Raw genomic sequence first — 26,176 nt, forward strand, 5'->3', positions numbered from 1 at the left:
CCCATGAACACCTCTAATCACGACATATGTTGTTTGCTTTTTCTCTTTTTTTTTTCTCTTATTGATTTTTTCTTTTATTGTTTTTGTCATTCATTTCTGGTGATTAATAAGGAAATCGAAAAGAATCCAATGAAATGTTTTACATGAAATGGGATTCTTTCAAGAATGAACTTAGGGAGGGGAGGTAGAGTAAAAATTAATATAATAAAAAATTCTGATAAGGTCATTAATAAAAAATACTAATAATTTTATTAGGCCTTGCCTTTCTTTGAAGATCCGGGTCCTTTCTTTGCACCCTTCTTATGAAGTTGCTTTTTGGGTTTCAACTTGTTTGAGGTTGATGATGATTTCCCTTCTTGATTCTTTCTATTTCTAGCTTTCTTCTCTTTTTTCACATTATGCATTGTAACATCATGAGAATAAGACTCAGATTATCAACAAATTGAATTTACAACCAAATACATGGCTCAAACCTACCTTGTCAAGGTTGAGTATCTCATGCGAATGCTCAGAGATTAGCTTGTTTAGAACATTCTCAGTTTGCTCCTTCTCCCTCGAGCCTATCCCTGACCCTTCAACAACTGGTAAGAACTGAACGAAAGAAGAGAGCATGATAATGTAGTTAATGAGAAATATTTACATTGAAACACAGGTCAAGAGGCCCAAGAGTTCAAACCTTGCGATGCTTTCCTTGCTTTTTAGCAGGCTTTTCTCCTGGCAATTTCCTATCAAATTTCCCACCACAGGCTGTAGATGTAGCAGCCATCCCAGCTACATTCCCCAATTCATCTTTAGTTACTTTCTTAGGTGGAGCCTAGGTTCCTGTTATGGACAGAGCCGTAGCAGCAAGCTGAACATGGCTGCAGCAAACTACTTATAGTTAAATCAACTTAACAAAAACATAACACATAGCCAAATTCTTAAACTGATATAAAATGATAGCAAGGAGTCTGGCAACAATCGGAAGACTCAACCAAAGATCTATTTTATTTAATGCAAGCTTATTAAAGCGTCCAAACATCCTCACGAAGAACTCGGAAGTTTGGACGAAAATGATGCTTATAGAAAAGAGATCGAGCAACCATCGACACCCATAAGCATGATCTGCAAAATCATAGGCTAACCTTTAAACTGCTAAAATGACATAAATATTAGGGTACAAGGGAATGCCATCAAAGAATGGGAATTGCAGGTTGGAATAATAGTTCTACATATATTCAAAGGATGGGTAAAACCTTGGCAAAGCACCAAGTTTTGCAGCTTGTTTCAAGTTCTGGAGGCGATTCTTCTCTTGCTTCTCAACCCGTTTCTTTTTATCATCTTGTCTTTTAGGAAAAGGATCCTCTCCTGGCTCTAGAAAAAACAACAATCATGGTCAACACAATCAAACATGTCCAATATGTTCTGTTAGATGCTTGTAAACTTATGAAGTAAAGGTCTACCTATTACATGATATGTTGTGTTTGTAGTAATTAAAAAGTCCATTCGATACTCCCCATCAGTCATCTTGGCCTCAAAGATGGGTATGTCTTTATCATCATTGACACTATCATAACCAAAGCGACGCTTCCATGTACCAGTCTGTTCATCCCATGCAACTTTGTCCCTTTTACGTTTCTTTATACCTACGGGATATTCCAAAACAATGGAAAATGAGTTTGCATTCTAAAAGAACCATGCAAGTAGGATAGGTGAAACGAATTACCTTTCTTTTTAGCAAACTCCTCCCATTTTGTAGGAGGTTTAGGCTTTGGAAGCTGAAAACACAAGCAAATAAAGCATTTCAGTTCTCATGGCAGCTTATCAACCAAATAAAACATTGCTCATATACACTAATATAAAATTCAATTTTCAAGAGAATTAAGTAAAAGGCCAGGCTTACAGGCTTCTCCCTTGGAAGCTTTGTAGTTGGAGGAGGCAGCTTAACAAGGGGCCCATCTACATCTTGGGATGAAGGTAATAAATTAAAGAGACTATCAGCAACTACTTGAACTAACTTGGTACCCTCTTGTAAACATTCCTTAACTAGTTCATACCTAAACATATAGAGCGGCAATCAAAATTCCACATCTTTTACAGATCAAATGAGCAAAATAAAAATCTGCAGCTCATGCTTAACCAAGTTTGAAGGAAATAAGTATCATAGTGCATAGCTATTCGATTTATTTTAGAGCTCCAAATCATCTTTGCCCCCAAGAAATTTCTCATCATTCCAATAAAAAAAATACCCAAAGAGAAAGACGAAAAATACCCATATAAGAGAAGATCTCAAAAATCAAACAATTACAAAAATAATAATTATTATTATGAAGGAACAAAAGGGGCAAGCCTGGAAGTGGGGAGGGAAGGAAAGTTGTGAAAATGGTTAAAAGCGAGGAGATTTCCCACTTCAAGTTGAAAAGGGTTCTGGTTCTCCTCCATCTCCATCTTCAGCTGGCGTTGGTATGTGTGGTACTTGTGTCGGAGAAATCAGATTAGTAAAACACAGCTGAAAATAAATTTAGAGAAAATATAGTTTTAAATCTAATTGTAATATCTACAATTTTTTTAAAACCAACTATAGGCTGGATCATCTTTAAAGCATAAGCCTTCACTTATATCAATTGATATGAGTTGCATATCTATAGTCAATGACTAGCTCAGTATTTAGGTAAATCACACCATCAACGTCTCAAGTAAATTAATTTACAAACGGATTTAGAATTAATTAATCTTGGATTTAGTCCAATATATATCATTCGACCAATGAATATATCTATGTATCTACTCGTGGAGTCAACTGCTCCAATGGCCAATACTAGTTATCTTTCCAATTGGAATTATAGACGACATAGTAATCCTTCTCAATATTTAAATCAAATGCTCACTTTAATTCTTTTACTGTATTATAGACTCCTTTAGATTATCTACTGAAGTAACTTGTTTTTCTCGCAATGTAAACGTTCTTATAATAGCACTTATCTTCAGTTTGAACTTAGACAGTCCATGAGCTAATATTTGTTTCTCACAATTTCGCTATGCATGCGAAATATAAAAGACAAAAAATATAAAAAAACATAATAGTGAAATGTGAAATTAACTTTATTTATTTATTCATCGTACAAATAAATAGAAAACAATTACATGTTTACTATTATATAGACACATTTTCTAGCAACCTTATGATAGATAGATGATGATGCCTATTGTTGTTGAAGCCTATTGTTGTTGAAACTCCACTAGCCACCGAAAGTTTATCTTGGAAAGTGGTTGACTTTTTTATTCTTCGTCAACTTTTTTATTTGTTTCTGTTTTGAGATTATTTCAAAATAATAACGATATCATGAGTCAATTTGGACCCATGTTACTTTTATATGTTTTTTATTTGTTTTCTATTGTTTAATAAGTCTTCACTTTTAAAAAACTTTATATGCTCTCATAACACTTTTTTTTAGTATTATTTTTGCAAGTGATTTTAGAGTTTCTGTCACCGTCATATCCAATTTGGTGAATGATTGGTTATATTGTCGATTTTTGCTCGTCATTTTGGACCATTCGAGATTGATTTTCTTATTGGCGTTAAGTTCTTGCGATCACTCTAGATATGCAATGCTTGAGTTGTGACAGAATCAATTGTCAACGTGTCATAATGTTCTATTGTTGGTGAGATTGAAGCTTTTGTTGTGTTGATGGAGGTTGTATTAAGTTTGTTTACTATTTATTTTTATTTTTTAAAATAATTTTCCTAATCTAACTATATATAGAAATTGTATTAAATTATTTTATTTGTATGGTGCGTTAGTTAAAATTCTTATTATACACATGTTTGGCACAAATTCAAATTAGACATGTTCATGGGTCGGGCTACCTACCTAGGCTTGAAGCCCACTCGAAATTTGGGAGGGATTGGGCAAAAAAATTAGGCTTGTTTAAAATATGGGTCAGGCTTGAACATTCAAGGCCTGAGCTCTGTCTAACTCGATCTATTTTTAAGTTTATAATACTTTATATTATATAATTTATAGCACATTAAAAAATCTATTAAAACAATTTTTTTAAATAATGTGAGTGGGCCTTAATTGGGCTTGAGTTAGTCTTTTGTAACTATGGGTGAGCTTGGGCAAAATTTTAGATCTATATTTTTGACCGAGCCGAATTTAAACAAGTATAAAATATATTAATATCATACTTAGATTCAACTTGAATTCAGCTCAATCCATAAGTCTCTAATTCAAACTGTGTTACCTCATTTTAAAAAATATATATATACATATATAAAACCAACATGAAGTAAATGTTTTATACCAATTTTTACATGATTAACCTTTTTAATACCTAATTTAAAAATAAAACAGTTATATAAGTTTTTTATAACATAAATAATTATATAAGTTGATACAAAAATTAAAATTAAAATTATGAAATAATTTTTTAAAAATTATTTGTTTTTTAAATTAAATGAATTTAAAGTTTCTCAAATAAATCTAAGTAAATATTTTTAAACAATTTTAATTTTTAAAAATAAATCTAAAGTAAATTAAATGAATTTTCAATAATTAATTATATTTTTAAAGCTATTATAATTTAAATGAATTTAAAGTCTCTTAAATAAATCTAAATAAATATTTTAGAAATCCATAGTTGAGGACTTAAATTTTTAAGCTAATGTAAGTTAAATTAATTTTAAAATATAAAATATAAAAAATAAAAATGAGTATTAAAGTTGTTATTATACTACTAGAAAAGCGCCATTATTTATAAAAATAATACAAAAAATAAAAAAATATCAAAATAATATAAAAATATTTTTATTTACCAAAATAATACAAAAAAAAACAGTTAAAAAAAACCAAACCTGAAAGAAGGGCCTGTCACAGGCGGCACCTTTGGTGCCTGTGGCTGAGGCGGCACCAATTGTTTGTATTTTTTTTCGGATTTTATTAATTTTAAAAAATATATTATTTTCTATTTTTTTATTTTACATTATTTTAGTACATTAGGTTTGAAATGTATTAATTTAGTGTGTTTTTAATAAATTTAAAAAAAAAACCTTATTTCAACCCTTTGTTCGTATTTTTTTCTTGAATTTTATTAATTTCAATAAAAATATATTATTTTCGTATTTTATTAGTTTACATTATTTTAGTACATTATGTTTGAAATGTATTAATTTACTGTGTTTTTTAAATAAATTTTTATTCGTATTTTATTCGTATTTTTTTCTCAGATTTTATTACTTTCAATAAAAATATATTATTTTCGTATTTTATTATTTTACATTATTTTAGTACATTTTGTTTGAAATGTATTAATTTACTGTGTTTTTAAAATAAATTTAAAAAACTCTTATTTCGGCCCTTTGTTCGTATTTTTTTCCTGAATTTTATTACTTTCAATAAAAAACAGACTAAATTAATTCATTTCAAACATAATATACTAAAATAATGTAAAATAAAAAAAATTAAAAAATAATATATATTTTTAAAAATAATAAAATTTGAAAAAAAATATGAAAAAATAGCCAAAATACGAACAATTAGTGCAGCCTATGTCACAGGCACCAAAGGTGCCGCCTGTGGCAGGCCCCTTCTTTCAGGTTTGTTTGTTTTTTTAACTGTTTTTTGTATTATTTTAGTAAATAAAAAAAATATATTATTTTAATATTTTTTTTGGTATTATTTTTATAAAATACCCGCTGAATTGTAATATTTTTTAATTAGTTGATTAAAACAAAAAAAATAAAACATACCCATAATTCAATAGTAATACAGTAATTACCTAATTTAAAAACAAAAAAAAATTCAAAACTGAAATAAATAAATAAAGATGATAAAATTTTTAGCAGTTATCCAAGCCCAAATAAAAAGATGAATATTAGGGTTTTCTTCTATAAATTAGTGCTTGTTTCTAAAGTTTATATCTCTTCTGGCTGGCTCGGTGGCTAGAACAAGTTACTCCTTTTTTTTTTTTTTGGTTCTTGATAATTTTTTTATTTAAACTCAATTAAAGAAAAGAAAAAACAAATTTCTGGAGATTGATCGCAGCTTTCCTCTTAGGGTTTATCGGTGACAAGGTAGATGCATTTTTATTTATTTATTTTATTTTAAAAAATGGAGGAAAAAGGAAAGAGGATGATGAAAACAATCAGACGGATTCCCATTGATTTTTTTCTATGAGAACATTACCAGCTACTTCTGACTCTTAGATTTTTTTCCTAGTCTTAGAAAAAAATATTTGCTACTCTTGATGGTGGTTTAAAGTTTAAACCACTATCTGATTATTTCCACCAACATTTCAGAGGTTTCTTTTTTCAATTAATTTTATCAAATCTGTATTGTTTATGATCGTTTTCTGGATTTTTAAAATTAACTACTTGGGTTTTTAATGAATTCGTTGGTTTACTAATTTTTTAATAAAAAATTAAGCTTATTTTTTGTGTTGAAATTAATTAATTTCTTCAAAGTGTCTTCATATAATTTAGTCAATTTTTTTAAATAATTTTATTATATTACGAGAGTAAATTATTATTAATTTAAAATTTTATAAATCCCAAAAGACGAATGCAAAATTCTATTTTAGAAGGGCTAGAATAGAAGATCCAATGACGAGAGTTTTGGCGGTGACTTTAAACTGCAGTCAAAACGTTGCCGTTTCTTCTGTGAATGATCATTCATTAAGTTTTGGTTTAGTGGTTTTTTTATTTAGTATGTTAATTTCCCAATTTAATTTTTTTCTTTTTTGATCTAAAGATCTGATTATTTTGCTGGTGGGGTTTTGAATTGTTGATAGTAAGTTTTAATTTTTAACACAAAATTAATACATTAGTTTTTAACACTGAATTATTGCGAATTTAATAATTCGGATTAAATCGGTAACACCAGTTGTAGCCTTTAATACGATATTTCGTATTGGATCTAGCTTTTAAAATTTTTACACTAATGTAAAATTCCCTTAGTTTTAGCATTCCACGTATGAAACTAGTAATGTATTATTGAAAATTACGTCTAAAAAAAACATATGAAAAGACGTAGAAAGAAGATCGGTATTTGCACCAAGTCTGTAATCCAAATTTTTTTTATTTTTCTTTTTTGAGAAATCAACATGCTTATATAATAATAATAATAATAATAATAATAAAGAAACCACCACTTGAAATAAATAAATAAAAACCTAAAACCCATCCTCCCTAAGAAGAAAAACGGTCAAAAGAAAAACATATCCATCATAAAATGACTTATGGATTCTTAGAAAACCCTACACCGCTTGCCTGCAACCCCCCCCCCAACCCCGCCTTGGATTATTCACTTTATATCCCCTTGAAGATGGTCCCATGGTACCGTAAAATCTATAATAAAATTCTAAAGCCAGTAAAAAACCACCAAGCATTCATTATATTTTACAAGACCACAAACACATCCCCAAGGGGATTCATAGAAAATGTCAGCAACCGTTTGACAAAAAGTTCTTCACTGTTTTGGGTATCCTGAACCATCTTCTGAAAGAAGGCCGTTCGAGTGAGGAATTGGATTGGCTTCTTTGATCAAATCACCATTTGTTGTTGTTATATCTTTCTTTTCATCTCCAGGCTTTTCTTCCCATACCTGCAATTTTGAGAATCGATGCGTGCAAAACGGATTAGTTTTATGGATGAACAAACATGAATTTATCAGTTGTAATTTGTAAGAAGATTCATATCATGCCTGCTTTTGCAACTGATGTTTAGCCTTTTTCTCCTGAATTGCTTTCTGGCGAATCTCGTAAAATTCGAAATCGTCTAAAATGCAAGTTTTGCTGGAATGCTCCTTGAAGATTTTGAGCAACTTAAGCCCTTGATCAAGCTTGATCTGCGCAAACCAAACAGAGATTACCCTCGTAATACGCAGTAAGTAGAAAGAGAAGGAAAAACTCTACTTAAAAAACGAAGAATACCTCTTGCGTATCCCTGCTATTTGTGACGGGCTTATTCTCATTGTTCTCTAGGGTAATGTGCTTCAAGGAATTATTAGGTACATCCTTAATAATGAGCCATCTTACTGGGAAACAGCCAGTCCATTTGTCTTGTTGCCAGAACTCCACATTCTTTTGAAAATCAACCGCCCCTACCATCTCGGCAATGCCGACAAATTGCCCACTTGTATTGACCTATAAGAAGTTCAAAGGAATTAAGCAAAGCAAAAACTAAGAATAAATTTACCCAATAGACAAGATGCAATAAGAGACCAACCGAGAAGAAAAGAAATATAGGGCAGTGACCAGATTTCTGCTGAGCTTCCTGGTAAGCTGCATCAAGCTTTTTGTTACCATTTGGTGTGCTCGCCCAAACATTGTACTTGATGCTTTTATGAACATCATCCTCGCTGTATGATTTAATAACAAAGAACTTGGCATCGTCATAATCCACAAGGAATTCTTCTAGGTTATACTGTTCACGGTCTGGAACAACATATGCCTTTTCCTCATGCTTGGTTCCATCTGAGGGAATATTTTGCCCCTTAGTAGATGCTGTGATAGGTGTTGCACCCTTTTGGTTCTTAGGCCCCTTAGCCCTAGGTCCCCTGTTCAATTCATTAAAACCGTCCATGATATCATTGCCTGAACCAAAATAACCATTGCCCCGTCCCCTTGGTCTGTACTTGTTGTCTGCCAACCAACCCCTTTCATTTGTTCGCAAATCATAACCATTAGATCCAAAGCCCATTCCAGATCTGAATGTGGTCCCATACTGGCCATATGGTTTGTTTGGGTACATTCTATTGACATAACCATGAGCTGTGCCCATGCCGGACATTGTCCCAGGGTGGTGCAGTCCCTTTAAATTCAAAAGTATGATGATTAGAAGCAAAAATTCAAAAGAATATAACACCAAGAGAACTAAGAAGATCGCATAACATAACAATACAAAGGAAATTCTTTGAAAAGCCAAATCATGCATACCATGTAATTAGAATTCGATCTGAAGTTTTGATTCCTTGAAGATGGAAAACCATTTGCTTTTGAAACCAAAGAGTTCATTGCAGGGCTTGAGACGGGCCTGTGCTGCCCATCTGAAAACATAGAGCCATCAAGCCATGGGATAGGAGATCGAAACCCATCAAAACTGTATCTTGGATCCTGATATCCGGAGGTTGGGACACTTCCAGGTGGAGGTCCCCTTCCATAAGAATTATTGGTATTAAATGAGCTGGGGTATGATGGTTTTATTGCGCCTGGACCATTATTCCCCTTCACACTGCCACCATTGGCAACTCCATTGGAATTTGAGTTCGGTGTTTCAACAGGTAACGGCTTCTGATCAGCAGCAGCAGAGGTCAAAAGCTCACCATGGGATGGAGCAGCAGGGTTTGGCGTGAACGGACCACTGGTTAGAGTCATCGGCTGGAAGAAGGGAGGATACTGGTAGTGTTGTGGACCATACAATTGACCATCATTCCCCAGAGTCGGAACTGGGGAAGCTGCAGGTGAATACGGTCCATATGGTGCATAGCTGTAACCATGATGATACATAAGAGATCCATTGTCCCCGTAAACCCCCTGAAAACGTAGTACATGGAGATTCAATAAAATTCATGAAAGATTTAGCAGTTAATAGTAACTTTGAGTACAAGGAGAACATGAAAAGGACTTACTGAAGTCATGTCAGCTCCATCTGGATTTAAATATTGTGAATATTCATCCCACTCATTACCGGTGCCATCAAAGCCTGCAATATAAATTATACATACATGAATCCAATTCTAGCCCTGATTAATTCAGCATAAAAGATGCAGAAACAAAGGAACTGCTCGTTTACTACCTCCATAGTAATACGCAGATGGATAACCACTAGGAATATAGCACATATTCGGATCCATAAAATCCTGTAGCAAAGGTGTTGTGGATCTGTCAAACGTCGGAATTTGGGTATTCCCAGTGTTGCCTGAATCAACAGAACCATACTGATAAACAGAAGGCTGCACAGAAAAATAAATCAGGCATTTAGATATCCATTGAAATTCTTGCAACAGAACGAACATAGATCTGCATACTTTCTTCCATGATTGAATCGTCCACATCATATACAATAGTTTTATCCATAATTAAAATAGAAGTAGTAAAAGGAGATTACCTTCTTAGTAGGCTCAGGAATATCGAAGGGCTTTGCCTGTGAATCTATAGTCAATTTCTGCAACAGCTCTGCTGTTTCTAAAAGGAGTAAAAGAATACAAACCTTGGCAACTTAGAAAAAAATTCCGAATCTATAACGTTCACAACTCAGAAATCGCCGAAATCGCCACAAATATTCTTAAAGATTGGAAAGAGCAACAAAGAACAAGTTAAACAACAAATTCAATCATATCAAATCGAATAACAACATAAAAGATAAATTACCAGAAACAACCAAGCAAAAGAAGATCAAGAACCATATAAATGAAGCAAAACAGCATCTATCTCATAAATTCAAAAGAATATGAATCGTGAAAGCAACAAATTCAAATCGAAAAGTGCAAACAAAGTACAGATCTAAAAGAAAGCGAAACCAAAAAAAAATTCATAGCCGCAAAAAGGAACATAAACGAATAATTAAGGATACGATCTGCAGGAGGAGCAACTGTAGGCGCCATTAACAACACTTAAAAATCTCTAAACCCTAATAAATCCCAAAATCTCAGATGTATGGGGGTTTTAGAAGACAAAAGAGAGAGAGAGAGGGATAAAAGAGAGGGCAAAAGGGAACAACACCAGTTACACTCTCAGCCTCAAACCTCAGCCACAGCCGCCGCCGCGTCAGCCGCCAAGAGAGAGAGAAAACAGAGATTTGGGGAATTAGGGAAAAGAGAGCAAAAGAGGAGAGAGTTTTTGAAAATCCAAATCCAGTGATTCAAATAGCACCACGAGGGCTTTCTCGATTTTCGCTTCTTCTCACCTAATCAAACCCCTTTTAGTTCACTGTTATCCCACGTGGCGTTATATTATTCGTTTATTTGCGTCATCGATTCGCATTCTATTGGTTAGTGCTATTATTATGGTGACAGTCGGGGACGATTTTTTTGTTAAGCAAACCGTGTGTCATTGGGGGACAAAATCCTTGTGAAACCCTAAATTAGTAATTACATTGAAAATCCTAATTGGAAAGAAAATCTTATCCAAAAAGCTAAAAAGTATACAAAGAATCAATTACTTTTATTATAAATTAATACATTTATATTCTTTTACATAAATTGAAAATCATTTTATTTTATTTTTAATTAATTAATTCCCATCTATTTTCTTGATCCTCAATCTCAGTTTGATATATTTTGATAACCAAATTAATTTCACCTCCACTATTTTAATTAATTAAATTTTTATCATTTTAAATTAAAAAAAAATACTTTTTTCAGTTTTATTATTTTTTGAAATGAACTTTAATATCATCAAAAGTCTTTCATAAGTTAAATTTATCTAAATAATTATTCTTCTACTGTTATACAATTATGAGTTCAATGTTTTTCAATTATAAATCATGAAAATTTTGAACATGTTAGGCTTATATGTTACTAGTTTTTTATTTGGTTACACCCCAAATAATATTTTAAAAAACCTTAATATACTTTCACTTAATATGTCAGTTATTTAATTAATTATTATATTTTATATATTGATTACGTTTTTCTTTGCTGACTTAATTTTTTAATCTTAATTAGTCTTCTATTTCTTACATTTTAAAATTCAAATTTAATTGCTAACATTGTTAACCCTTTTTATAATAAATTTGTTGACGCGATATTTAAAAAAAGAAGAAAAAATACTTACTTGATAGTTATTGTATTTAACGGTTGCTGACACTGTTAAACTAGAAAAATGATATTGTAATAAACCTGAATATAACAAAAAATCTGAAAAGTAGTACTAAATTCTTAATAAAAAAAATACATAAACTAATTTCTAAATTTACAAATAGTACGACGTTTGAGTCATAACTTATTTCGAAAGATAATCTCTATGAACATTATTTTTTTCATTTACAAAATTTAAACTAAAAGAAAAAAAAACATCATATTTCTTGCCGTTACCTATTTATTTAAAATAAATTTTATTGATTATTCAATTAAGAACAGAATTTTTTTTTACATATTTTTAATATTTCAGTTATAACATAATGACAAAAAATTCCAGTCCTAAGAATTTAATAACGTCACGTGTTAAAAAGCTAAAAAATCAACCCCAAAAAAAATCTGTTTTTTTCATCATTAAATTAATGTTTTCCATAGGACCAAAGATTAAAATTAAACCGACAATACAATAAAGGGTCTTAAATTGTGAAAATTATGATTTCCTGCCGTTTGATACTAATACGGGCCAAAATCCAACTAGACATGAAGGGAAAAAAATACTAAAATTACATATAAATTTTAATTTAATATATAATAGGTTTAATACATAAATTGGTACCTAAACTCAATATTTTTTTCTAATATAGTGCCTACTTTATTTTTTAATGCAATATGATATCTGTATTTGACAAGACTTATACATTTTGGTAGGTAAAGTGTTAACGTTTAGTGTTCAATTTGAATTTTGGAGTTGATTTGATGAAAAGTCAAAATTAGCTAATAGTATTAGCAATTTAAATACAAAATTAAACAAATTCACAATCAACACTAAATTTATTTTATTTTATTAACAAAATCATGAAAAATTCAAACCTAACAATATTAGGAATTAACTTTTCATCAAATCAAACTTAAAACCTATCGTCAGATATTTAAGTACCAAAATATGTAGCTATTGTCAAATACATGTACCAAACTGGACAAAAGAATAACACTAACACATTAGAAAAAAGCATCAAACTTAGGTACCAAATTATATATTAAACTTATATAATATAATACAAGAATTTAGATGTAATCCAATTATTCATATAAAACTTTTATTTTAATCTACTTTTCACGTATCATTAACACAATACGGACACCTACTTATTATAAACATAAACAATTATATTTAAATTTCAAGAGTTATTTCTTTAATGCGTTGATGCTTTTATAGGCTAAAAATTGCATAATAACACCTTTTGTTGTTCTTAATTAAGATTTTCATTTTAAATGTTTATTGTCTTTAGCTTTTAGTGTTCCTATGTATAATCGAATCAAAATTAAATTATCATTCCATAAACACTACACTGAATACTCAAATAAGGGGCTATAAATAAAAATAATATAAGAAAAGGGATGTTATTACTCTAGTTATAGTTCAAGTAGCGGCATCCTACCGGTTACTGTGAAATCTTTAAAACGGGAAAAGCAATGACGTCTCGGATGCTGGCGGAATCCGTCAAGAGCATCACCAACCTGTCGATTCCAAGTCCCTACAAACAACCATTTTCGAAGTTAGGTTTTGTCAGCAACACATGGTAATTATATATGAATTCCCCCACTTCTGAAACTCAGAACAACAGTGCAATAGCATATAAATAATACACATGGACGGACCACATTGCAACCAAAAAGCTCGTGCAGCCTGCATAGGGAGGAGCAGTCCAGTTGGTTCGGTTAAAAAAGATACAAAAACCGACTTGATCAACTTAGGTCTTAACTGACCTAACCAAACTAACTTCAACACCGATCAGTTAAAAAGGTTAAACCAAATTGGGCTGGCTTTGGGGTTTTGGATAAAAAAAATTATATATACATATTTCAATATTAGAAGCCGGCTATGTAAGTTGGTTTGGTTAAAAAAATTCATAATCGATAACTATGCACTACAAGACCACTTTAATCATCATAACCGACTCAAGCAAAAGCCAGCGGTTAAGTCGGTTTGAACAGATTTTCGCTCACCCCTACCCAGGCATAAGACTCCCCCTGTAAGCAAGGTCCGCGGAAAATCTCAATTTCCGTAGCCTTCCCTCCATTTACAGAGGGAACCCTGACCAACCGGATGGACCACAGTGCAACCATCTTGTGTAACATATATAAATGCATGCCAGCAACATGGAAAACTTATGAGCATGTGCAACAAAATGAATCCAATCCAAAAGTAGAGGTCATAACTCATAACCCAGCATGTGAATTGAATAGAACTGATTATTTTTGACAAACTCAACGACGAAAAATAAATGCCAATATCTGCAAACAAGAAGACGAGTGTACCATTCCTGAAGCCGGAGGCATTCCATATTCCAAAGCAGTAAGAAAATCATCATCAAGAGTCACTTCATACATGGAGTCCTCATCTATATTCTTTTTCTCTCCTGTGCCATCCGTGACTGAAACAGCTTCTGCTCTCTTCTTGTTATGTTGTCTTACTTGCTCTTCCAGGCGAGCTCTCTGCCGCAGTGGGAAACAAATGATGATATTTTAGATTTCAAGTTAAAACCAAATTGAAAGTCACTGTTCACAAGAACACTAGCAATGATATCTCATAAATTATGCTAAAAGAGACTTGGTAAGACTCTTGAACCATGCTTTTTATCTTCAAAGCCACTAAACGAACAAGCGTCTCAAGAAAGGGAAGTGTACAGGCTGTGCTATATATGAACCCGCGATGCACCAATCACATCACCTGTTCCAATCCATTCATTGCCTATTCATGTTACTTGTTGGAAGCTTATCACATAGAAATAACAATCTAGTAAATAAGATTCATAAGCGCAAATAGACTTTTCTATCATCAATAAAAGTATTTTAAAGTCGCATCGATTTTAAGGGGCCATCTTTATAGATTTGATGTCAAGTTATTGACACACTTGCATAATTTACACTATAAGTAGAAAAGAATAAATCATTACTACTTGCCCCAGACCAACTAAAAACCACTACCATGACTTCTGCTGATGGTTTAAATATCCGAATACAAAGAATAAGCATCTCTAGCATATTAAAGAAAATGTCATTCTCTAGCATATTAAAGAAAATGTCATTCATACCTGGTCCAAAGGATCAGTCAACTCCGAGAATGCATTGGCCAGTTCACGACCACATATGAAGAGTTCAAATCTCTCAGTCAAACCTGCATGCCTATTTTCCAGAGAACTTAGAGTAAGTAATTCTGAAAGTGAAGACAACAATATAAGCAAATTCCTACATAAAATTGCACCAGTTCCTTGTAAAACTTCCATACCTCCGGTGAGGTTTGGCAAGAGGAGATATTTCAATGGGATAGTCCAAAACAAATGTAGGTTGCAGGAGCTTCGGTTCAACAAAAATTTCAAAAACCTGAAGGCGAATAAATAAACCAAAGGCTTATTGCAAGTTGAAACTAGCAGTGAAACTTAGGTTGCAAGCTGAAGAAACTCTGGGCATTACTTTATTGTATTTTTCAACCTTAGGGTGAAACAGGAATTGCATTTCCTTGTGTGAAATTTATTCAGTTTTTCAATCGCTAAGAATACTTTCATTCCTAATGTGCAAATAATTTTCTGTTGCAGCATTTTGCAATTAACTCTATAAGGAACTAACATTCATGGAACATTAATGAAGACTGACCTCATTAAGGAGGTGGCCAAGTGAAGGGCAAGCTTCAATGGAAGACTTGTCCTTACTATCGAGACCAAGCCCAACTGCCTTCAGAACAACATCTTTAGCAACTTTAAGATCATCTTCCAATTCAGTGAAATCAACCCCAGTGACTTCTTTAACAAGATTGTGCATGGTTTCCCTCCGCCATGGCCGCTGCAACTGTATCTCAGTCCCCTGTATAGAAGGCATACATTAGTAGTTTCAATCTGTTCCAGACAGATAAAAATTTTTTGAAAAAAAAAAAGATATTTTGAACTTCCAGAAATGAAATTAACTATTTTTATTAGCCATGAGATGCACTACCTGGTAATCAATGGTGAGCTTTCCATTAACTTCAAGAGCACATTGGGTCACAATTTCCTCGGCCATGTCCATCATACTCTGATAGTCTGAATATGCTTCATACATCTAAAACCAATTAAAAAGATGATGATTATCAGGGTTCAAAAATACAAATTTTAATGCTTAAAATCATATGAAGCAAATTTGCACTACCAAGCACACATCAGCATTTGATATTTTTATAAATACCTCAATGGTAGTAAATTCAGGATTATGACGAGTAGAAATGCCTTCGTTTCTGAATATCCGACCAATCTCATATACTTTTTCAAATCCCCCAACCTGTTATTAGAAGATAAAATATTGTTAGCAGTATAAACTTAAAAGCCAAACAAATATCAGAATCAGACGTTAAAGATGAAAGATAAAAGAAAGGGGGAAAAACAAAAGAATAAATCAGTATCATCAAGGGTGCAAGCCACTCTCTAGGCATTAGAACCCTTGTATTCCCCAAGGCACAAGGCCCAAAAAAATTATTTAACTCAGTGAAGGCACAATATGTATACATGTTCGTTTTTCTCCGTCTGTTTGTGTATCTATTATAAGTTAATGTTTTAACTTGAAAGAGTGGTCTGGTTTATTCCACAAAAAGATAAAAATTTACATTTTTTTCCACTTCTGTATGACCCTATGCCTAGTGTTGAACAACCAAGTATTGCAAAGTAGAGAGTTTGAAGTTATTCCCTTTCCTAATAATTAGCACAAACTCCTCAGTCTCATCCTAGGGTTTAAATACCTGAAGCTGCAAAGCCTTTTTTATTATTATTGAGGAATCAGGCCGGAGGGGGGGGGGAATCACCAAATTTTGCATGGAAAATGGTAACTAAAATGTTTAGGATCTCACCAGCATTCTCTTCAAGTGAAGTTCAGTTGCAATTCTTAGATAAAGATCCCTTCCAAGGGAGTTATGGTATGTCACAAATGGTCTTGCTTCAGCCCCACCAGCTGCTCCCTAGTTGATCAAATTAATTAGTTGAGTTCCCCGAAAACAGTATTGCTTTGGCACCACTAAACAAAGTAGAAGTAAATATATAATGCATTAAGTACTATAATCATAGATTTTATGTATCGAAAAAAATTAGTAATATATAATTTTCAGACAAATGCAAAAACTTAAGTGACAACTTTTTTGAGTGTCTTCTGAAATGTTTCCTATATGAAAATGAAGCAAAATGTTTGCATGAAAATTAATCACATGGAAAAAAGAATATCTTCAAAGCCTCTAAGAAGAACTCAGCTCCTCCATAACCCTGAACTTCAACATAACTTTTTAGCTCAATCAGTTGACTTCCTCTCATTGTCCCACCTATCATACTTGCAGCAATATGGTTCCATAACAAGAAAGGCATTGATCGAATGCTGGCTGCTAATTTTAGTGCCCATGTGCTTCTTGATTTGCATTTGCCAATTTTTGTAGATCATAGATGAAAGAGACTTTCACTTTTTACTGTTTTTGTTGTTTTCTCTATGCATTCCTCAAAGCAGTAAATACAAATTTATTCCAGCAAAACATTTTATATGTTAACAACCGCACAAATTTAGACTGCCAATTCTTTTTTTATGAAAACGAAGATGTAAATTATTTCGTTTTTCAAAAACCAAACAAACCAGTCAATTTTTTCCTTTGGAGACGTCTGCAAATTAGTTTTACATATTGCTCTAAAGAACAGAGAAGAATTTAGCCTTTTCCTAAGTAGGCTTTTGACATTAAAGATAGAAATTTTAAAAGATAAAGAGCTATGTGAATTCACATCTCCACCTAGAAGAACTCACATTTCTTTTGCCTAGTAGTGTTCAACAAGAAAAAGCTTGAAGAAGTCAGATGAAAGGTGATTCAGTCAAGAATCAGCAAAATATGAACCACAACAAAGAAAGGCAACACCCAGGAAAACCACGAATTTTATTCACAAACCTGCAGAACTGGAGTTTCAACTTCAACAAAACCTCGAGATTCTACTGTCTTTCGTATCTCCCTCATGATCTACTATAAGAAAGGTTATTAAGAATACAATTTCAAAGTGTCAAAGCTCAAATCACATAGGCACCAGAAAAACAAGACCTACACACACATGAACATACATACATGTCAAGCAATCCATAACTTAAAGCCATTTAATCAAGTTCATACAGTTCTAAATAGACAACCAGATGGTTCAAATATTTTTCAAGTCAATAACCATCATTAATGAGGAAAAAGAATCGTCACAAAAAAAGTCAGGAAGTAAATGCTTTCCTCCAAACAAGAATTAGTATTTTACTAAAGAAACAAGCTTGCTCAAGAATAGAAAAAATCAGACAAAAACAATAATTATACAAGTGGTAAAATCAGAAAGCTAGGCTACAGTAGAAAATTGGAGAAAAGGTTTAGGTTTGGATCAACATCCATCTATGACACTTACTATTCATTTGTTACAAAAATTCGAGAAATGTTAGTGCACATTCAAAAAGCAAGGGTCTCGGTATAAATACCTGGTCCACCATTTATTGCTCAACAAATCAGGCTATTAACAAAATATTACCACCTACTAAATTTTTTGACAAATTTCTGCTAAAACCAATGACTATATGATTTTCACCATGACTAAGACAAAATTCTGCATGGTTTACCTAAAGCAAGAAAGGTAGAATATTTGAAGGAAAATGAAAAATGCACAGCATAATAATTCCTTCTACATAAGAATATAAACTGATATAATGAAAGAGACCAACCATGTAAACCAACTTATATGTAGTTTTATTGAAGATGAAATACAATATACCCTAAAAGAACAAGAAATTCTTCCATGGTTCAATGAGCAACCAGATGGTGATTAGAGTGTAAAAGTGACTCCATACAGTAGAGACACAATAACCAAATGATTAAAATGTCACAAAAACAACCTGATAGCAAGAAAAACAAAAGGTAATTTCAATATCATTCTGAATGTGGAAATACATCACCTTTGCTCGTTTCCGGAATATGTCAGCTACTTCAGGATTTGCAATCATGTCAACATACCTAAACATGGGAGGAGGAGGAAATAATGGTCAAAGGGGTGAAACATTCCATCAATATCAAAACAAACGCCAAGAATAAAACATATAAAGAACAAACAAATCCCAATGGGTTATATTCACTTAAGTAAGAGTTATGATTTAAAAAAGCCTCCTTGATGCAATTACTAATGGCTAAATTAAGGATATTAGTAACGCAATGGTATAAAAAAACTACTGATAATTATGCTTAATAAAGACAAGTGAGGGGGGGGGGCAAATATCCAGCAAAATAAATTGAGGATCTCAGTAGGACGAGATAGATAGGAAATATATGTTTGACCGAGTGCGTTATAAGATGATTCAACATGAATATCAATAAACATAAAATAGAAGATGAAGTTAACAAGAAGTCACCTTTGACGGTATCGCTTATCAATGTCGGTTAAACCATGAAACTTGTCCGGCAGTGGAAGTAGTGATTTAGTAAGGATTGAAAAAGAATCCACCTTAACAGAAAGCTCCCCTGAACAGTGGAGCAGAAAAAACTATACAATAAAATACACTGATAGAGATTAAAATAGAAGCAACAATGAGAGTAAATTCACTGTAAATGAAGTAAGCTCACCTTTCTCAGTCCGCTTGATAGAGCCAGAAGCACCCAATATATCACCAATATCAACAAGTGTCTTTAACTGCTCAAATTGATCATTCAAAAGCCTTTCTTTCTCACAGTATAGCTATAATCATTTGATAGAAATACAATAATCTAACAATGTTAATGAATTATAGCAGAAACACGACAGATTATAACTCAAAAAGGGGAAAAAAAAGAGAAAAAAAAACCTGAATAGTGCCGGAATCATCTCTTAAAGTGAGAAAAGCAAGCTTCCCAAAGGCTCTACGAGCCACAATTCGGCCTGCAATAGAAACATGGTGGCTCTCACTATCCAACTCTTCTCCATTGTTTAGATCCTTGTATATTTCTTGAAGCTCCTTAGCACTGTGACTCCTATCCCACTTATAACCGTACGGCTCCGTCCCTTTGCTCCGCAATTGCTCTACTTTTTTCAGGCGGATCGCACGGACGGCTTCACGGTCCGAAGTGTTAGTGGAAGTGGATGTGGAGGTGGAAGCGCGGCGGTTGCGAGAGGGAAACCTTGTGTTGGTGGCGTTGGCGGCGGCGGCGCCATTGTCTAAGCAGCGGACTAGGCCAGAGGAAGTACCTAATCCAAATAGTTGCCTCAAATTCGAAGGCCTTGCAATGGATGAAGATAACCTCCATACCTTCAAGCCCTCCATCTTCAAATTGCGTTATGCTTTTTGCTGTTATTACCAGTTTACCACTACTACCACGCTTCTTCCTCGTTTTATCTGCTATTCCATCTTCAAACATTTTCCTTTTTTCTTCTTGGTCAAATTTCCCATCAGTCCCTGAATTTGAATGAAGTTTTAAATTTAATCCCTACACTTAAAAAATTTAATTTAATCATTCGTGTTTAAGTCTCACCATTTACAATTGCAACCTGTGCGATGATGAATTTTGTCTTATTCTTTTATATTCTTCATGCCTTGTATTTTGTACTAACTTGATAATACGTTCTAATTACTTACATTTATATTTGCATTTTACCGGTGAATATACAAATACAACTTTAAATAATATGTTATATTTTCAATCCCTTTATAACAGCTTCATTTATCTGTTAAGTTTTTATCTGTTATAGAAAAGTGGTTAAAAACATATAAGAGCCGCATGAATTATTGTTTTTATGCAAATTTTTATTTTACATATTTCCACACGATTAATTATAAAGTGGTTAAAAAACGTATAAAAGGTGCATGAATTATTGTTTTTATGCATTATTTTATTTTGCATTCTTTCACACGATTAATTATAAAGTTCATAAGTTTATGTTGTTTTTAATTCATAATAGAATATTTAATTAGAAAATTTAATTGTATATTAAATTTATATTTTTAATAAAATATTATTCATATTTTTTATGTGAAATTTAAATATTTTGTTGAAATAATATTATAATTAAGATTATTTTTATTTAAAACATATAATTAATATGCTTTCTTATATGAAATATTTATAATTTTACTTAAAATTTTAGACAATATGTTATTATAGATAACTAATTTAATGAAAAAAAGTATTTCGTAATTATAGATATTGTTGTTATAAGTGAAAAAGTATTATATAGCATTAAAATAAAAAATAAAAAAGTTATTTTACTATAAACTTGGTTATTGTAGTCAAATATTGTTATAGCGGCTGACGGTTAAAGAGAAGGTTAACTATAGTTTAATTGTTGGTTAAAATATGCCATAAGTACGTATACTCTTCAAAAATTTAAAATTTAGTCCTTATACTTTTTTATACAAAGTCTAGATTTACCCATAACCCCTCCTCAGTCCTTATATTTTTATTATTAAGAATTCAGTCTCTCTAATTTTCAAATTTCAAAATTTAGGTCCAACTGCTAACATTATTTGTTAAATTTTGGTTCATTGCTACCAAGTGATTTTTTTTTTCAAAATGTGATACTAAAAAATTTAACAGTAATAACAATTGGACCTGAGTTTTAAAATTTTAAAAATAAAAAGACTAAATTCTTAAAAAAAATAAAAATATAAAAATTAAATGCCAAATTTATGAAAAAGAAACCATAACATATTTTAATCTATTTATTGATACCATTATTAATTTTCATCAAAATTATAGTTGAATATACTTGTGTGGTCATATTTAAAAATTATACACTATTTATATTTTCAGTCAAAAATTGAACATACTTCATAAAATTATAAATTGTTGAATTCATTTTTGATATAATTAGTTCAAATTTAGAATTTTAATATTATTTATTTTAATTTAATTTAATTAATTTCAATTTATCAGTTTACATATTTCACTTACATTTTAATTAATTTCTCCAAACTTTTTAAATTTATTCAGTCTTTAAAAATGTACACAAAATATATGCTTCTTATCAAGCCAAGCTTGAGAGCTATGTTAGGCCTTTTTGACCATTCTCCTAATCAGGCCAGGCTGAGTGAGGCTCAAACCAAGAAATCTGTCCAAAAAATTCGACCTATAATCGATTCGGGTTTTGAGTAGTAAATTTTTTTTGAAATCGAGTCGTGGTGGATTATAAATGGGACAAAGCTAGAAACTTTTATTAATGACTCAGAATTAAATTATAAATTTTTGGTGGTCAAATATAATTTAATCATTGGATTAATTTATAATTTTATAGTTTTTAGATGGGTCATGCAACAATTTTACCATTTTAGACAAAGCTAAGGCCTCGGTTACGATGTTTACCTAAGCCCAAAGGTTAACATGAAATTTTAAAAGATTTGTACAAAAATTAGCCTTGGGAATTGGGTTTGGGTAAAACTAGACCTGTCCATAAGGCGGATCACTCGACCCGAAAGCCTGCCCAAAAAGTAAGAGGTTTTGGATAAAATATAGGCCCGAAAAATGAGATTTGAGCAAAAAATAAGGTCCGTTTGAAAAACGGGTCAAGTATTGGGTAAGACTTTTTTGGTCTTGAGTGGGTAAAACTAGACCTGTCCATGGGGCGGGTCACCCGACCCGAAAGCTCGCCTGAAAAGTGGGAGGGTTTAGATAAAATATAGGCCCAAAAAATGAGCTTGGGGCAAAAAATAAGGCCCGTTTGAAAAACGGGTCAAGCATCTTGTAAGACTTTTTTGGTCTTGAGTGGGTATGACCCGCCCGAAAGCTCGCTTAGAAAGTGAGAGGGTTTGGATAAAATATAGGCCCGAAAAATGAGCTTGGGGCAAAAAATAAGGTCCGTTTGAAAAACGGGTCAAGCATCGTGTAAGACTTTTTTGGTTTTGAGCCCGACTCGGCCCGACTTGAATATGGCAAAAAAAAAAGCTGTTGATTTTTTTTACTGTTTTCTTACATTTTTATTGTTTTTATTGCTATTTTCTTGTTATTTTTTCATTGTTTTGCTATAATTTCAGTATTATATTGCTACTCTTTTGTTGTTATTATTTGGATATTGTATAACTCGATCGAATACTCACCCCTACCTCTAAAAGGAAGAGGGGAAGGACCCTTACCTGCATTAAGTTTTGTTATTGGACCAATAAATTATTAGCATATTTAATAGATAATAGATAAATACCCGAATAAACCTAATCCAATAACCCAAAGTTGGTTAATCAAAAAAACTAATCAAATCAAAATCAGTTCGATTTGATCAGTTTTTTTACTTAAGTCGATGTCGAGATAAAATTTAAAAATTTGTATTTAAAACAACTGAAAATTTAACTTCCAAATGGGTAAAAATGCAAACTTTCCAAATACTTTTGAAATACTAATAATATAAGTACTAGAGTAATAATTATACCTTTTTTGCAATTACTTTTGAAAGTCACCTAATTATCACTTTAGACTATGAAAGGGTTTAATTGAAATATTCTACAATTCATTGTTTTGATACCGAAATAGCTGAGAAAATATGAGACAAACTTTTTAGGTCAAAAGCTTCACTTTTTAATCTTTTTTGCCATTCTTAATATATCACTAAATCAAGTCAAGCAAAGGGCAAGATACACTAAGGTCTTCCATTATACCTTTAATTAAAAAAAGGTTTTCACATCTCACCTAACTCAATTGACTTCAAAAGATTTTTGTACTCTAATTGCACCCAAAAATATAATAATAATAAATTAGGTTAGGTTTTTCAGATTCAAAACCATTGTGATTAACAAAAAAAAAATAATTTATTTTAAACAAATGAGATAAAGATTTTTTTATCTAATATTAGAGGTAGGAGATGGGGTAATACGGTTTGAACTCGTGCTAAATGGGTGTCTGGCAAGAGTCAGGGGCGAAGGCAGAAAAGTTTTGAGGTGGGGCCGAAATTAAATAATTTTACCATTTTAATAGCCTGTATCTTATAATTTTTAAAGGATTAAATCAAAATTTTTTCATTTTGGGAAGGTCAAAGTGCAATTTTACCATTATAAATTTAAAATTTTAAGGGGCCTAAATGAAAATTTTATATTTTAGGGGGGTCAGGGCCCCTGCCACCCCCTGGATTCACTACTGACGAGAGTTTTAATCAATACTCCATTCAAGTCAAGACATAAATGACATAACAATAAATTTAACTGTCAACGTTTACATCTTTTGTCAAATTGGCTTTTTATTCTTTTTTTAAAAATAGAAATACTGATTAAAGTATTAATTTATGTATATGGCAATCCACATGTGTTTTATGCTGACATGGCACTGGTCTTGTATGCCATGTCAACAAATAATTTAATAATTATAAAAATATTAAAAAATATATAAGAAAATAACTCAAAATAAAAAAAATCATAAAATTAGCATGAAGTACACATAAATTGTCATGTGGATCGTCGTTTAAAATTTTAACATTTTAGTCAATATTTCATTAATAACATAGCAATTCAACTTTTTTTGAAATGTTGATGGTCAAATTGTCTTTTTCAAAAGGTTTAGGGCCAAATTTAGCTCCAAAAAAGAATAAGAACCAATTTGACAAAAGATGTAAAATTAAGGGCCAAATTTGATATTATACCAATAAAAATATGTAAAAAAATTAATATTGCTATTAATTATCATTAGTTGCTCACTTTGAGCATGAATTTTTTTGAATATTAATATTAATTATAGGTTCTTATCATATTTGCTCTTTTTGATACTATGCTTAAAACTATCCATAGCCTCTCCCCAACCCTTAAATAGAAGGATAATGCACCTCAGCGCACTTGAACCCAAGTCCTCCTACATTGACAATAATACCGATGCTAATTGAGGCAAGACTGAATCAACTATTCACTTTGAAAATTAACTCTAACAATTTTTGTTTTAGAAAATTAACTCAAAAATATACATTTTAATGTAAATTATTTGATTCAATATAATCAATACATTTAAATTAAATTAATCGTTCCCTTCCTTCTTTTATTATCATCAACCCAAAATCATTTTTTAATAGAAAATAGTTTCTTGCTTGTTTTAGTTAAATTCCTTGCTTTCATACTTCATAGTAGACGACAAGACAGGCCAGGTTCGCGAATCTTTATTATTATAGTTACCAGTATGGTATGGCGGGGTCGAGATTAGTCTGAAAATTGAGAAGTTTGGATAAAAATATAAGTTCGAGAAATAAGTTTGTGATGTGAGCATAGTTACATCATGTTACGATGTAATTTGACGATGTCGAAATTGGCTTAAGTGTTTCATATGTTAGTTGTGTTAAGCTCGAGTCTGTGCTCATATTTTATGCGTGTGTTAATTTGATAGATGAGGGTGTCATTTGTTTATATGGGTATGCGTGTGGTCATGGTGTGTTAACTCTATTTGTTTATAACAAAGTGAATTTCGTAGAAAGCACTTGGAAGAATGATGATGGGTGGGTGCTTTTGAATCATCACTTTATATTAAAATGAAGATATAAACAAGATGACCAAAGACTTAAAAAGGAAAAAAAAATCGAAAATGTTTCTTTTTTTTTTTTAAATTGACCCCTTTTTTTTTATTTGCAAATTTTCGTTAGGTCGTTCGTTTTTAAAAAAAAATCTTATTAAGCCTCTTAACATTGTAAAATTTTTAATTATATCTTTCTTTTTAATTCATTAAACCTTTTGAAAATTTATCATTATTCGTGACTAAGGGTGCCTTTGGATGAGCGGCTTGTTTACCTCCGATAAAATTAAAAACAACGATGACGGTGAGATTAATTACTATAATTATGAAGTAAAAAATTGCACCTCATCACAGTTGCTGCCCATCCAAAGCCACCCTAAATAAATTACTTCCAATAAATGCATTTTTAAAAATTTTAAACTTTTTTTTTATATTCCTCCGATGCAAGAACGAGATTGTAACCTCTTCAACTAACAACCACTTCAACTAACAACTAGTTCACTATTAAAAAAGAGAGTTTTATGAATGGTTCTAATATAATCGATCATTAATGCAACAATTAACTAACTAACTAGAATAAATCTAATTACAAGCTAAAAATTGAACAACTAACTTAACTCTTATAGTCTAACTAACTAGAATAAATCTCACTACTAACTCAACAATTAACTTAGTTCTAATTAACTAAATCTCATTACCAGTAACAAATTAATAACTAATTTTAACTTTAACTGGCAAAATCTCATTACAAGTACTGAATTGATCACTTAACTCTAGAGTTGGTTATGGGTTGGGCTGGGTTAAATAAAAAATTTAGGCACATTTTTTAGGCCCGAGCTTGAAAAATGGGTCTAAAATTTTGCCGAAGCTCAGCCTAGATGAAAATGCTAAAACTCGAGCCTGACCCAGCCAGTTCGTATTAATTTTTTTGTATTATTTTTTATATAAAAATAAA

At 31.6% G+C, this 26,176-nt stretch overlaps 2 protein-coding genes, 1 non-coding gene and 1 pseudogene across 4 annotated transcripts; 1 reads left to right on the forward strand and 3 right to left on the reverse strand.

The window, feature by feature from the left end:
* Positions 1–256: 256 nt before the first annotated feature.
* LOC107926147 (ribosome biogenesis regulatory protein homolog) lies at positions 257–2,576 on the reverse strand (annotated as a pseudogene).
* Positions 2,577–6,104: 3,528 nt separating this feature from the next.
* On the forward strand, positions 6,105–6,182 carry LOC121220652 (small nucleolar RNA R12). Its single transcript, XR_005917871.1, has one exon. It is a non-coding gene; the product is annotated as a small nucleolar RNA R12 (small nucleolar RNA).
* A 931-nt stretch (positions 6,183–7,113) lies between these two features.
* On the reverse strand, positions 7,114–10,798 carry LOC121220172 (YTH domain-containing protein ECT4). The gene is made up of 9 exons (XM_041099445.1): positions 10,550–10,798; positions 10,085–10,161; positions 9,773–9,929; positions 9,606–9,679; positions 8,914–9,510; positions 8,204–8,788; positions 7,909–8,121; positions 7,680–7,823; positions 7,114–7,580 (listed from the first exon to the last, which is right to left on the reverse strand). The coding sequence occupies exons 1-9, from the start codon at positions 10,578–10,580 to the stop codon at positions 7,446–7,448; spliced, it is 2,013 nt and encodes a 670-aa protein (XP_040955379.1). The 5' UTR covers positions 10,581–10,798; the 3' UTR covers positions 7,114–7,445.
* On the reverse strand, positions 10,551–20,131 carry LOC121220173 (lysine--tRNA ligase, chloroplastic/mitochondrial). 2 transcript variants are annotated; one of them, XR_005917363.1, is made up of 15 exons: positions 19,623–20,131; positions 19,405–19,516; positions 19,194–19,302; positions 18,744–18,801; positions 17,716–17,784; positions 16,648–16,755; positions 15,993–16,085; positions 15,765–15,869; positions 15,429–15,635; positions 15,064–15,158; positions 14,870–14,960; positions 14,094–14,270; positions 13,214–13,309; positions 11,752–11,816; positions 10,551–10,882 (listed from the first exon to the last, which is right to left on the reverse strand). XR_005917363.1 is itself a non-coding variant. In XM_041099446.1 (14 exons), the coding sequence occupies exons 1-13, from the start codon at positions 20,076–20,078 to the stop codon at positions 13,217–13,219; spliced, it is 1,773 nt and encodes a 590-aa protein (XP_040955380.1). In that variant the 5' UTR covers positions 20,079–20,131; the 3' UTR covers positions 10,551–11,816; positions 13,214–13,216. The 2 variants fall into 2 exon arrangements, 1 of the variants encoding a protein (XP_040955380.1); XM_041099446.1 differs by having other exon boundaries at positions 10,551–11,816.
* Positions 20,132–26,176: the final 6,045 nt, after the last annotated feature.

The sequence above is a fragment of the Gossypium hirsutum genome, chromosome D08 (assembly GCF_007990345.1).
Source record: "Gossypium hirsutum isolate 1008001.06 chromosome D08, Gossypium_hirsutum_v2.1, whole genome shotgun sequence".
Taxonomy (NCBI): Eukaryota; Viridiplantae; Streptophyta; class Magnoliopsida; order Malvales; family Malvaceae; genus Gossypium; species Gossypium hirsutum.